The sequence below is a fragment of the Argiope bruennichi genome, chromosome 10 (genome assembly GCF_947563725.1).
Source record: "Argiope bruennichi chromosome 10, qqArgBrue1.1, whole genome shotgun sequence".
NCBI lineage: Eukaryota > Metazoa > Arthropoda > Arachnida > Araneae > Araneidae > Argiope > Argiope bruennichi.
In genome coordinates, this window is record NC_079160.1 from 117,572,632 (window position 1) to 117,586,905 (window position 14,274).

General features: G+C 28.7%; 1 protein-coding gene across 1 annotated transcript; it reads left to right on the forward strand.

Annotated features, from left to right (window-relative positions):
* Positions 1 to 3,682: 3,682 nt before the first annotated feature.
* Positions 3,683 to 13,689, forward strand: LOC129988152 (U24-ctenitoxin-Pn1a-like). Its single transcript, XM_056096301.1, has 5 exons — positions 3,683 to 3,792; positions 7,913 to 7,948; positions 9,661 to 9,712; positions 11,683 to 11,925; positions 13,496 to 13,689. The coding sequence occupies exons 2-5, from the start codon at positions 7,928 to 7,930 to the stop codon at positions 13,639 to 13,641; spliced, it is 462 nt and encodes a 153-aa protein (XP_055952276.1). The 5' UTR covers positions 3,683 to 3,792; positions 7,913 to 7,927; the 3' UTR covers positions 13,642 to 13,689.
* The last annotated feature ends 585 nt before the right edge of the window (positions 13,690 to 14,274 follow it).

The following is a 14,274-nucleotide window of genomic DNA, read 5'->3' on the forward strand; positions in this document are numbered from 1 at the left end:
GAAATTAAATTCGAAAATCTGTTACTCCAGGGTTTCAGCTACACTTGATCACCACATTCAACAGAAATTATCCATCATTTTTCATTTAAGCCACATTTTGAAGAGCACAAGAAAATATCAACTGCCATTATTTATCTGACTATGTGTTTGGAAATGAAACTAACCGCGCTTCGGAGATTCGAACTTCAAACTTTTAGGTTAATCGAAGTCCGACTTGATTGGTGAACTTTGAATTAAGAGATAATTGGATAAAGAATAGTGATTGCATTTTGACTCCTCCCATTAACTAATTATATTGAAAACTTGAAATATATTTACCATTTTAATGCAAACTCATTTGCTAAAATTTCTTTACATATTCTGTTTATACAAGCCCAAATAAACAATCCGATAGACATTCATTGTAGAGAAAGTCGAAAGATTTTTGAGATAAAACTATATTCTAAATTTTATCCAATTATCTCACTCTTTTTTTCAGAGTTATGTTACCAGACAAACAAATAGAAATAATTCAAAATATTTGTTCTTTTTTTTATTTCAAAAATATCAAAATATTACGATTCACTCAAAACTGCATTGAATATCTTAACATCCACCATATTTATCAAAATATTAAGATTCACCTAAAACTAGATGGAACATTTTAACATTCACCATACTTATGAAAATATTAAGATTCACCTAAAACTATATGAAGTATTTTAACATCCACCATACTTATCAAAATATTAGATTCACCTAAAACTATATGAAATATTTTAACATTCACTTATCAAAATATTAAGATTCACCCAAAACTGTTCAGGATATTTTAACATTCACTATACTTATCAAACTATTATGATTCACATTAAACTAAACAGGATCTTTTAACATTCACCATACTTATCAAAATACTAAGATTCACCCAAAACCTTATGCAATATTTTAACGTTCACCATAGTTATCAAAATTTTAAGATTCACCCAGAACTATATGCAATATTTTAATGTTCACGTTCACCATAGTTATCAAAACATTAAGATTCACCAAAACTATATAAAATATTTTAACATTTACTATACTTATCAAAATATTGAGATTCACCCAAAAACTATAACGAATATTTTAACATTTTGTATACTTCATTCTTGTATCAAAAATGCAGAGAGTAATTCTCGGGCATAAGAAAGTCTAGCATGAAATGATTCATCAAATCCCGAGACTTGAATTGCAATCACTACTTTCATTTCGTTAAGCAAGATAAAGAAAGAAAATGAAAACAGAGTGATTTGAGATCCACCCCTCAGTTTCGAATGTTATAGCCTCCTCAACGGAAATAAGGAACAACATCTTAATGGAGAAAAATGGAATTCCATCCGAGACTCGCAAAAACAATTTATTCCTCTCTGTGGGAGCGGGCGAAAAGCTGAAAGAAATCTCAGAGCTGCACTTGTTCCATTCCCGTGGGAAACGCCGCCGAGAGCGGAAAGATACCATTTCAAAAATGTGATGAGATTTACTAGTCCACGAAAATCATGCGAGATACTCGCTTTCTAAATAAAGCAAATAATGCCAGTTTTTAGATGGATAAATTAATAGGGTAAATAAAGACTTAAATTAAAAACTGGGGTTTATGGCAATAATAATACAATAAAAAATAAATCTGTTAATTTTTTTTATAAAATGCTTAACACTTTGTTTCTTTAAGAATAAGTTTAATTTTAATTTATGAATAAAAAAACACAAATTGAAAGTCTCAATTTTTATATTTTAAGATAGTTTAATAATTGAATTTACTTATTACTTTAATTCTTTACTTTAATTTTACTTTATTGTAATTTATTTTAATCGTTATAAATATAAATTTTTTTATAAATAAGCTTATTTTATAAAAAAGCAATGACATTAAATAAAAATTTAAAAGAAGTATGGAATTTACTTCTTTAAGTGCAAACGATTTTGTGAAAATTTTTATATGAAAGTTGCTGTTTTTTAAGCTACATTGTATAATTTTATATATTGAAGATCATATTCAAATTTTCTTCAACAATGCCATTGGATATCAATAATATATATATGTATTATGTTTGAAGATTAGTTCTTCAGAAGTTCAGATATGAGCGAAAAAGTAAATATAGGGAGTAATCAATCGACATCGGACATTATTCTTTTAAAATAGCAGAAAAGTGAACGATCTTTAAAAATATCAATAAAAAAAAAATAAATGATTTATTAAAAAAATATCATATATATTTTTATGCTGAAATAAATTCCGTAGAATAAAGCTTAGCAATTAAATTTTTAAATCGATTTTAAAAAACGTCACTTTGAAGCCACTTAGTTTTAATTTTAAAAATATTTCAAGTTAAGATGGGTAAATTAATTCCAATTTGAAATTTCTTGCGACTATTTTTTTCAAATGTTATTAAAAATTTATAATTTTTCAATTAAATTTCTTTAGATCTATGAACTGAAAATCTGAAAATTATTGAATTGAAAGATTTTTTTTTCAGTCGTAATTGAAATGTTTTTTTCAGTCGTAATTGAAATGTCTTTTAAAGTCGTAATTGAAATGTTTTTTTAAGTCGTAGCAATGTTATAAGAAAAGCAATTATTTAATAAAGAATTAAAGCGTATTCACTTTTAGAAAATGAAAGTGACTATTAATTTTGATTTTAAATTAAAACTTTTACCTAAATTTTGACTGACAAAAATTATGTTTTCTGACTGGTAAATTGGAAAAAAAAATTATTAAGAAAAATGAAAAATTTTTGTTAAAAGATAAATTGAGGCAAATTTTTCTTCAGTTTTCAAAAATTTACATTTTTTAGGTGTTGCACAAAGTAAATAAAATATGAAATTTTCTGTTAATCCATTGCACAAAAAAATGACATCCTTCGTTTCATGATATTTTTTCTTTCTAGTTTGTGAACTGTTTTTCATGTTTAATTATTTATTTAATTTCAAAAACTAACGTAAAAATAAGAGAATAATTTTATTTATCAGTTAGTAAATTAATTAGCAATTAAAACTTACTGAATATAATAAATACATATCAATTATATTGTATTTTGAATGCCATTTTGTCGATCGATTGAATCTAAAAAATTATTGTGGATAATGTTTTATAAAGGAGTGTAAAATATGTGATAAAGAATTAAGTTTAATATGCAAGACTGTAATTTAAAAAGGAATTTGTCGTAAGTTAATTAATTATGTACAACTTTATTAACTTATATATATTTGCATAAAAAATATGGGAAAGTAAGCTGGTTTTGAATAATAAGGAATGAAGTTTTAATGGACATTAATGTAATTTAGAAACGAATTTGTTTTAAATTAGTTAATTAAAAGAAATCAAATTGTGTTATTTTAATTTGTTTTCATGAAATTTAATTCTCCATTAAAAAGTTAATAAGCAGGGTAATCATTACTTTATTCGAAATAAATTTTAAAAACTTTGGCAACCTAAACCGAGCAAATATACTTTTCTTCTCAGTATATTATTTATTTGTATATTAAAGTATGGAAGTTATGCATAAAGTTGACAACTAATCATATTTTGTGATTTCTTTCTTTCTTTAGATAAGAGTCGTTTGAAGACAAAGTTTTCTGAGAATTTCTTCCTTCAATCTTCTTTCTGAGACTTCCTAAAGACTCGTCACAGCTGCTTCCTTCTTTTTTGACAGTGATAAAATGGTGATAAGGTTCAGAGAATTCAGCAAATGTTGCTCCTGTCGATAATAAAATTAAATTACATATACAGGTGGTAAAAAGTACACACCTCAGACATTTTGAAACTAGTGAAGGGTAAGTGCTTTTGTACATCTCGTTTCCTTTTATGGTTTTGAAATCAATTTTGGATTGTTTGGGGAAAACATTTCTTTAATTCGTTATTTTTAACTCTATAAAAGTTTCAATTTTTTACTTGTAATATTGCTTTGAAGTTCTATTTTCTCTTGCAAGTGAATTAATAGCAATTAATCTGCTGATTAACTTGCCAAAGAGGCAAGAAAATTCATTGATTTGAATTCTATGAGTATCCCCAAATCATATTTTAAGACTTTAATAAAATTATATCTGAGTTGAATATCTTATATTAAATATCGAATAATTCATAATTCAAAAATGAATTTTTTATTTATTCAGAGACTATTAAAGACTACCCACTTTGAACCTAATTTTATGCTTACTCAGTTTCTGATTGTGCATGGAAACTTAAACCTTATTTGAAACGCTTCAATTTATCCTCAACTGACATATGTTTCTGCTACAATGGTGAAGTCCAGGATGCCAAGCACTTGATACTTGAATGAACCAAATTCACTTGGATATACCAATTTGCTATACAACTATGATTTGGATATTAAATAATAAAATAAATTTCTGCCCTCTACTATGTTTCTTAACTTTTGTTTTCACAAACGCAGAAGTTAAGATACTGACAGTCAGTCTACCCATTACTAGGCGTGGTTTATAATTGATATATAACAGTAATTCTGAATTTTAAAACAAAATGATAATTTTATAAAAATTTCCACACAATTTCATCCAACTTTCTATCCAAATTCATTTGACTTTCTATCCAAATTCATTTGACTTTCTATCCAATTTCATTTGACTTTCTATCCAATTTCATCCAATTTCAAAATGATTTTCTATCCAATATCATCCAACTTTTCTTTTTTTTTCAGCTATCATGTTCACTTATACCCGGACATTTAAACAGACAGTTTTATCGTTATCGGATTCGCATTTCCTCCAAAATTTGATAGAAATATTCAGTTTTAGATCAAAAATTGTACACTAAATTTCCCTCGTTCAATTCTCAGTTTTATTGAATTATTGCATTGGTAAGCAGATATGCAAAACAGTGAGACAAACTTAATTTCCCCAAAATAATTTTTTCTAAATCAAGAAATTCTAAAATGCAGAGAATATTCCACCTCATACTAAAGTCTTATGATTTTTACAGTGTTTACTCTTTATAAACTTTATAAGCATTCGTAATTTAAATAATTTATAGTCTATAATTACATGGAAGATTAATTAGTAAACATCATAGAGAAATCTAAAATTTTAAAATCTTGTAAAGCTTGAGTGCAATGAAATGAAAAGATTTGCAGTAACATCTACACGTGTTTAAAATCGAAGAAGAAGAAGAAGAAGAAAAAAAGGCTTCTTTCTTTGTTTACATTATATAACAAGGTGGCCATAAATTTTTCTTTGTGAATATATTCGCGTCATAGCTTAATTTTTTCATCTTTCAAATTCTACAATTATTCTATGAAAAAGAAAGCTATATGAAAATGATATCCCTTCACCTGCCGGATTTACTATAATGTAGTGATTTTGTCAAAGTTTTTAATGTCTTTAAAACGGTAAACCAACAGATATTTAACTACTAACAGATATTTATGATGAAGTATAATTCAAGCAAGATATATAAATCCTTTGTTCTTGTGGCATATTCAAACAATTTTTTTTCTTCAAAAATTATGACCTATATCTCAATCTCACTAAATTGTAGTTTCATTTAATTGGTTTCGAATCATATATCAAATAATAAATTAGGTTAGGGAAAAGTAATTAGGTACATGATTATTGATGTTGATGTACAAGCCCAATAACATGGCATGAATTAAGGCGATTGGAATTATCGGTATGAAGCCAGAGTCGGTATGAAGCCTATCCAAGAACGGTTTGTCATGAAAAGGTGTTAACCTTCCCTGATTAGCCCTAATTATCTCGAGTTCGTATATATTTCACTTAATAATTACCCAGGCGTAGCAGAATTTTTCAGTGTGATTTTTTTTATCATGTTTTAATTTAACCTAAAAATTAAAAAAAAAAAACATATTTTGCTTTGAATTGCGATTTGTCAATCTTTGTTGGGAAATCTTGCCACTGGATGGCGGGACTGAATATTTGTTTTTTGCCCTATTGTATTTACGATGGCTGCTGGATTAGTAAGGATAGTTAAATTAAAAACAGCGATTGAGTACGAAAGCGACTTCGATGATTTTTCAGATAGGGATTATGAAGAGATGGACTCTGAATATAGTGAATTAACATTTAACTTTTTTCTTTTGTTTCAAGACCCGAGTTATCTCGGACACCCGAGATAACTCAGGAGAATAAATAGATGACAAAATTATACGCTTCCATAACTATAAAAAATTGAAAATTAATCTGAAAACCTGAATATTTTGTTTTGTATCAGTTTCTTATATTTAATAACAGAATCAAAAAATTTTCCCCCCAAAAAATTGGTAAGGGAAGTGGTTAAGGTTTAAATGTGAAAGACACTATTATCCTATATATACTCCACTGGTTTGAAAATAACACCGGTCTAGATATATAAGATCATTTTTACAATCATTTTGGACATTATGTGATAAAAGATAAATTTATTTTAGCACAATAAATTTTATAAAATTTAATTCAAAGTTATTTAGGGTTTGAAGAAGATACAATGTAGTATTATCTTAAGAATTTCATTAAAAAAAGCTCTGAATGGAAGAACCGTAAAATGACGAACTCTTTCAAAACTTCTCCAATATTTTGAGGAAGGTTTCAAGTTCTTTCTAAACTATTTTACGATGATCTCTATCAAATTTTATTTCCTCCTATTAATTCAAAAGGAAAATTTCTGAATCCGTTGTTGCTTTTCTGTTTCTTCATATACTTTTATCATTTTGGTAAATTGCAAGCAATAAATTCTACATCCAGTAATTGAGATTTATACGTAACAATACAATTTTCATTGCTGTTTGAATCTGATATATCGTTCTCTTAACAGATCAAACAGAAAAGAGAATTAAAATTTAAAAACTTTCAATCTATATTCGTGGAATTTCCTAATATGTTGAGTTCATTTCATACGATAACTGAAACTTGTAGAGGAATTTTAGAAAAAAAAAGAAGATACAAATCTAAGTGTGATTTGTATTATAACATAATCGCCTTATAACCCCCACCAATGATGGAATGCCTAGGAAAATCCCCAACTCCAATGACTGATTCTATATAACTAATTTCTGTTTTATGAGAAAGTTCATAGTCCCCTAGATACGTCATTAATGGGTTACCAACACCTCTAATTTCTCAGAGAAATCTGAAAAACACTGTACATTTTATAAGGATAAAGCCATTATATAGTGCAGCAATTCTAATCACTGATTAGATGTAACCAATTTCTGTTTCATAAGAAAGTTCATAACTCCCTAGATATGCCCTCATTGGTCCACCAGCACCCATATTTTTTGCGAGAAATCTCTACTTCACAGTACATTATTTACTGTATGGGATAAGAGCACTGATATATTCAATAGATAATTGGTCTACCCGCATTTCTAATTTCCAAGAGAAACCCTTCCTACACAGTGAATGCTATATTGGAAAATCATCGATACAGTCCACCATTCCCTGTATTTATTTTGAAAATTCTTACTTTATTTAAAAGCTTACACCATTTATATCTGTCACCTACTCCATTTATTCTTCATTTTTGATTTTGAATGAGAGATATTTAAAAATAAAATCTTGTAAGTTCTCAGCGTCAACAATTAACTTTGGCACTTCATATCGTAATTAACCTATTAGAATCTTTTATGTTTACTGTGCATGAATTAAAATAGAACTTTTGTTTAATGTGATAATTTGTAGCTCATAAAAATGGATTGAAATTGCTTGATTAATATTAATGACATAGTGGGCAAACAGCTAGTCGTCAAAGGCATCTAAAAGTGAAACAAGAAAATTTAGCAATACTAAGTTTCATCTTTGAATAATTATTCTTATAATTATTTAAACTTATTAGAATAATTTTATGATGTTGAGAAAAAAGATTTTATATTAAAATAATTATTTAGCAACCTCTACTTATTTGAAAAGAGCACTCGTCATTTTTCATTTGTTTATTTTTCAGGTGAAACTACTCAAGATGAAGACATTCGCAGTCATTGTAAGTTATGATATTATTAAATTTCATTTTGTTTATCTAACAGTTATAATTAATTGAAAATGGGTGACCCTTAAATTTGATCTTTAAAATTTTGAACTTAAATGAGTTCGATATCAAATGAACTTGTCTTTTTATATATATTAAGGCGTAGATGCCATATTTCCATAAATTGAAGCAATCGATGGTGGGTTAAAGCAATCGATGGGATGTTTAAAGTAGCCGATCTAACAACTACTTCAGGCTTATTACTTTATTCAAATACATTTTTTTCAGAAACCGAAACAGCTATTTTTTCGTTTGAATTGTATTTTCCTTTTCAAAGGTCTCCGGTCCTCTCAAATTAGTTATACGATCTACGGTGGTTATTAAGAAATACGGGTGAAAAACAAATATGATTTATGTGAATAACTTAACTATATTTATAATTAAAAAAATTCAAATTCTAAAAGATGGGCTTCACTCTTTAGGAAGGAACAAAATAAAACAATTGTAGTCAAATAGCAAAATAAAGGACTAGAAACCGGTTTATTCATTCGGTAAAATCTTCGGTAATGGTTGTAGCAATAATTTATATAACTTAATAATTGTCGTTAAGACATTCGCGGAAAGTATTTAATTTACAAACGCTCAGTACTTCGTCCTTCATTGTGATGTTCAGCTTATCAGACTCAACATCCATTAGAAAGTACTGGTGGATGTATAGTAAAAAAAAAATCAACTTACTGTATATTGGAATACGACGCTTTAGTCCGCTAGAAAAAATGAAGCAGAAATAACTGAAATGCAACTGGTGTAAGTTCACTCAAAAATAGAATTTTCAGATCGAAAACAGAAAAAATGCTGTTAGAGAGTTAATTCAACCATCAACATTGTAAAGAGAAAACAAATTCTAGTTTACGTACTTCACCTTTCGCTAACCTCTGAAAATTATGGAATTTTCTGGAAGAATCTTCAGATTTTGGGTTTTAGTATTGATGGTGCAATAATACCTTAATTTTTCATAAACTCGTTTTTACTGTCTCCAAATTTGATTATCATTAACCAGGCATTCATTTAATATCCAATAAGAATATCGATACATTTCTCTTTTCAGCAATGATATTAAAATTACTAGGAAACAGTATTAAGGTTTCGTAATAATATCGTTTCTGAACTCATAAAGCAAGAAAAATAATGCATTGATTTTTTTTTTTTTGGGGGGGGGGATTATCTTTTAAATCACAGAGTGGCAAATCCAAAAATATCTTTCTAAAAAGGGATTCTATTAGAGAACAGGAAGAAATCCTCTTACTTTTCAATTCACTGAGAGATAATATCTGTGATTGCTTTCTTTCGTCCACAGGGATAAATTGTTCTATTATTATCGTTTCTGATTAACAGCAAACTGATTCGGTACAGGGTGACATTATAAGGAATGTGAGTAAAAGTATATGGAGTTGATATAAGGTGGATAGATTAGTTCTGTGGTGAATGAATTGAAATTTTAACATTTTACTAATACAGCATTTGTAGCACGTGGTTCGCAAAAAAATAGAGCACATGTATATCAGAAGGTAGAAAAAAGAAAAAAAAATTACAGACTTTACAGTTCTTAAGCAAGGAGGAGAAATTATTTTTAGGTTTAATAATTCTACGCTCTGTGAGGAGTTTGGAATATTTTTTTTAAATAAGTATAATAATTAGATATTACTATACTGAAATGTATTTTATAGGTACTTTCTTGCCTGTTGGTAGCAGTTTCCTGCTGGGAATTCCCTGGATATCGTGAGTTATTTCACAAATTTTAAACAGAGTATTTTATTATTATTTAAGAGAAGATAACTTTCAGTAGAAGTACCACATTATTAGAGTTTTGCCTAATATTCAAGAATCCTAAATTTATATAATATTGATTATGTATTACTTTTCATAATTTGTATTTTTCTTGTACTTTTGCTTCTTTGTACATCAAATTTCTTAGAACAAATTAATAAAGTATGTTCTGAAAGCTATAAGACACTGTCCAATGTAAAATAAAAAGACAGGATCATTGTTATATAACCCTCTATGATAATATTGTACAATATTGTACAACAACATACAATGTATTGCGATACCAGGGTGTAAAAGATAAATATGTATTGATGTTCTACTATTCATTCATTTTGAATGCATATAGCACATTTTTAATCATTTTTTTAGTTAATCTACTATTTATTAGCTCTACGTTATTTGAATAGTTATGAAAGTTTCAATTTGTTGCAGCCTTTAAATTTAATAAGTATTGAATTATATGTTTTACTATTGTATAACGTTTATTTTTTCCCAATCAAATTGCAGTTGAAACTTAATTGTTAACATTATTCCGTTTTCAACATGTGATTAAGATTACAGTTGAATTAGTTTCATGCTTTTAGACTGAGCATAAAGCCTTCAAAATATCAACCCTTGGTTGTAATAAATTCTCTCTAGCTTTTATTATCTAATTTGACTTTTCTGCTCCAATTTGAGACGACGACCCAAATCAAATTTCGAAAATCATGGTTTAGATAGTTGGTCTTCTATTTTGAACCAAACAATATTATTTCACTTGAGTTGCTTCGTGTTTATAAAAATGAGATATTATAATCGACTTTTCAATAATTTTCTATGTGCTGAAAATTTGAAATTTTATTTATTTATGTAGTCTTGATCGTAATATATTATTTTCCGAAATTAAATATCACTGTGTTGAATCGTCTATTTAAATTTTGATTCCATACCAGAGGTGTGTAGTGAATTTTAAAAGTAATGAAATGTTCTGTTATATTGACGGATTTCCACGTTATATAAATATTTAAAATAAGATATACACGCAAAAAAAATTTAGAAATTTAAATACAATGAATAAATATATTAATACTTTTAACATACTCATAAAAATGCGCTTTACAGTTTTTATATTAAATTTATTTTATTGTATATTTGTACACTTTTTAATTGGAAAGCAAAAAATTAGGCAATGGTATTGATCTTTTTATTTATTGTAAAAATTTATCCTTTGGTGCAGAAAATAAATTTCTTAGTCATTAATATTCTGATTTTAATTTTATCTGGCAATTTAACTTTAAATTCTCTTATTGTGTATGTTGCGCCTTTAAGAAAAAAAGGGGAATTAATTGAGTATTTGGGATTTTCTTTTGGAAATTTCCATTCATTTTTAAAAAAGAAAGTTAGAGATTATTTTTCTTTGTCCTTTCACTCTGACTTATAAATGTTAGAGGCATAGGAAAATAAATAAATAATTTTTATAAATGTTTCTAATTATAAATTTACTTAAATTAATAATAAACTTATATAATTGCTCAGTTACATATCAAAAGTTTATTGATCATAGTTCTTATATCAAAGTTTGCAACTATGATTATTATATTTATAAGAAAAAAATCTAGAATCTAAGAAAGTTATTTTGCTTCTTTATAGAAGTGAACAGAATTCTAACTTTTACCAGTAATTTATGCATAAATTTCTTTAACATACATGAAAGTTTGTTTAAGCATGCGTGATAATTATTTTTTACAAATGACTTTAACTTCAAATTTTGCAACCATACAAAATGTACATTAGAAGAGAAAAAAAATGAGGAATAAATGAAAGTGTGGAATTTTTCTCTTCTATTTTCAAATTAAATTAGATACCAAATATGCTTTCATTAAAAGAGAAGTTTCGGGACTTTACTTCATACTTAGGATTTACTGAATTGATTTTCTATACAGCTGGGGTTGACTGCCCAACTGCTCGACAGAAGATGGCCTTGGATCCCGACAACCGATGGATGATGCCCAGGTGCAACAACGACGGCACCTTCCAGGATCTGCAATGCTACGACCAGTACACTGATGTTCCAGACACCTGCATGTGCGTTGCTCTGGACGGCACTCCCCTCACCCTTGCCGGCTTCGGTTTGGATGTGAAGACATGCGATTGTCTCCTGGCTCAGTACAGAATCTTTGAACACGGTAAGACCATTTATGGTATTTCGCCATTAGCCCGCCAACAGTTACCCGAAAGCTAAAGTAATAAACCATTCGATGCCAAATTCTTCATTATCGTTTACTGGCGACATTGTAGTAACACAATATAGATAGACATGTGGTGGTTGTATAAAAAATAATGATCAAATGGGACCGACGGAATTCTTCATATCAGTTATTCAATTTTAAAAATAGCCAGTTGGCGTTAATACGGTAAAATAAATATTAGGAAATGTAGTAGCGAAATATTGGAGAAAAACGTCTTTATTTCGGTTGCTGAATTTCACAAGCTGCTAATGACCAAATACCATATAGACTTCTTAATAAATGTAAAAATATTTGATAGAATAATAGAATTATCTTGAGATAATTACAAGATCGTTAAATTTAATAAGAAAAATATTCCAGTCTAGCAATTATTATTGTATGGCATTTAGGAATATAATTATTACAAAACTGACATCTTGTAAATGATACTAATTCCCGTGGAAATTCAGCAAAATATCTCAGAGCGAAGTACCGTTGATTTCCTTACAACCTTAACCTAGTCCTTTCCATTTTCCCGGAGATTGTACTTTGCAGAGATTGTAAGATGGTCTTACTTTCATTACTGAACTTTAGTGCGAATACTAACCCAACACGATATTGCATTAAATTAGGAAACAATGTCAGAGGAATTTTGAATTTGTGATGAACTCTTATCTAAATATAACAATCGATTTGATAGGAAAATATATACTATTCTATTGATCCATAATGCATGACGCCAATTGAAATAGAAATGTTATAATATTGGACTAGAATATCATCACTCGAACACTTGATCCACTTAACCTCTTCTAAGATCTTTTACTTCTCTAACATCTGGTTTGAGATTGCACCTCTTCTAAAATACTCGTTTAATCTACTGCACCCTATATATATAACTGGATTATGAAGGAACTTAACGTGAGTCTGTTCAAATTCCTGTAGTACCTTCATTAAATTGGTGTAGTAACTCCATAGTCAATAAAAACGAATCAGAGTGAAAATTATGGTTCTATCCACTTACTATTCAATTAGAACCATAATTTTCTCTCTGATTCGTTTTCATTGACCATGGCGTTACTACACCAATTTAATGACGCTATTACAGGAATTTGAACAGACTCACGACAACAGATTACAGATTCAATCAAGAATTGACAGATAGAAGTCTATGTTTGAAAGAATTACTCACATGGAAAACATTGCTCATGGATTGATTAAAGGATGTCATCTTCCCTCCCCCCCCCTCTGTGTAAGGTGCAAACTTAAGAAAGTTAAAAACTAATGTTCTCAGGTAGTTACTTACAACTTTCTCCATAAATTGTAATTCAGTAAAAATGCGAAATTCACGACAAAGACTAATATTTCGCAACTACTGTTTGCCGATTCAATACATGGCGTTCTCTGGGATAAGCCTACATTAGAGAATATGCGAAAAAGTTTTGAGGCGCCCAATCCCATTTTGCTTCAGTAGACTTTCCAATGTATGATTTCCCACATGAATTAAGAAGCCCTTTTGCCATTGCAGACCACAGCGCCGAACTGCCCAAGTGCGAGAAGGATGGCTCTTTCGCCGCTTTGCAGTGCAGCGAGATCTCGAAGGAGTGCTGGTGCGTGGATAAGAAAGGAAACGTGGTGGTGCCGCCTTCCAAAGAGATTCACTCCTGTGATTAAATAAAATATTTTATTGATAATTTTCAATAAATAGTTTTCAAACCCTTCCGTGGCGTGTTCTTTTGTTGCTTCCTTGTACCAATGCTATGCATTATCTCTATGTACTATGGTTTTCTACATTCCTTTTACTTATTAGATGAACAAATTACAGCGAAGAATAAGATGGCAATGAGTAGGTATCTTTACAGAATTCTGACATAATCTGCCTAGCTCACATTGAATTTCATTTTTTTAAAAAATGAGTTAAAAGAAAGATTAAAATATCGTAAATGTTGTGACATCGTGGATACGTACCTCTTCCAAAACATTTTCTTCTATTTTATACAGCTAACCTATATAAATTACATAATGTAACCTTGAATTGGAAAATTTCTTTTAATTCAAGTGAAACATATTCGAAACTCAAACGGAACACCATGTACTCAACTAACTCTTTAACATGATTATGTTGTAAGCTATCATTATTGTTTTGTTGGGAAGGGCAAAAGAAGCTTAAATTTTCGATTAACTCCATAGGGCTTTTACTGCTTATAATTAAACATAAAATCCTGCTACTTCCTACCTACTTACGGTGATGCTAATATACACTATCTACCAATAAGTACTTGGACATCCATGCAAATGAGGACATCT

Bases quoted from the DNA above. Each gene is read 5' to 3' on its own strand.
- LOC129988152 (XM_056096301.1), top strand. From the start codon at position 7,928: ATGAAGACATTCGCAGTCATT. The intron at 7,949-9,660 runs GTAAGTTATGAT...TGTATTTTATAG, and splicing joins TGAAGACATTCGCAGTCATT to GTACTTTCTTGCCTGTTGGT. The intron at 11,926-13,495 runs GTAAGACCATTT...TTGCCATTGCAG, and splicing joins GTACAGAATCTTTGAACACG to ACCACAGCGCCGAACTGCCC.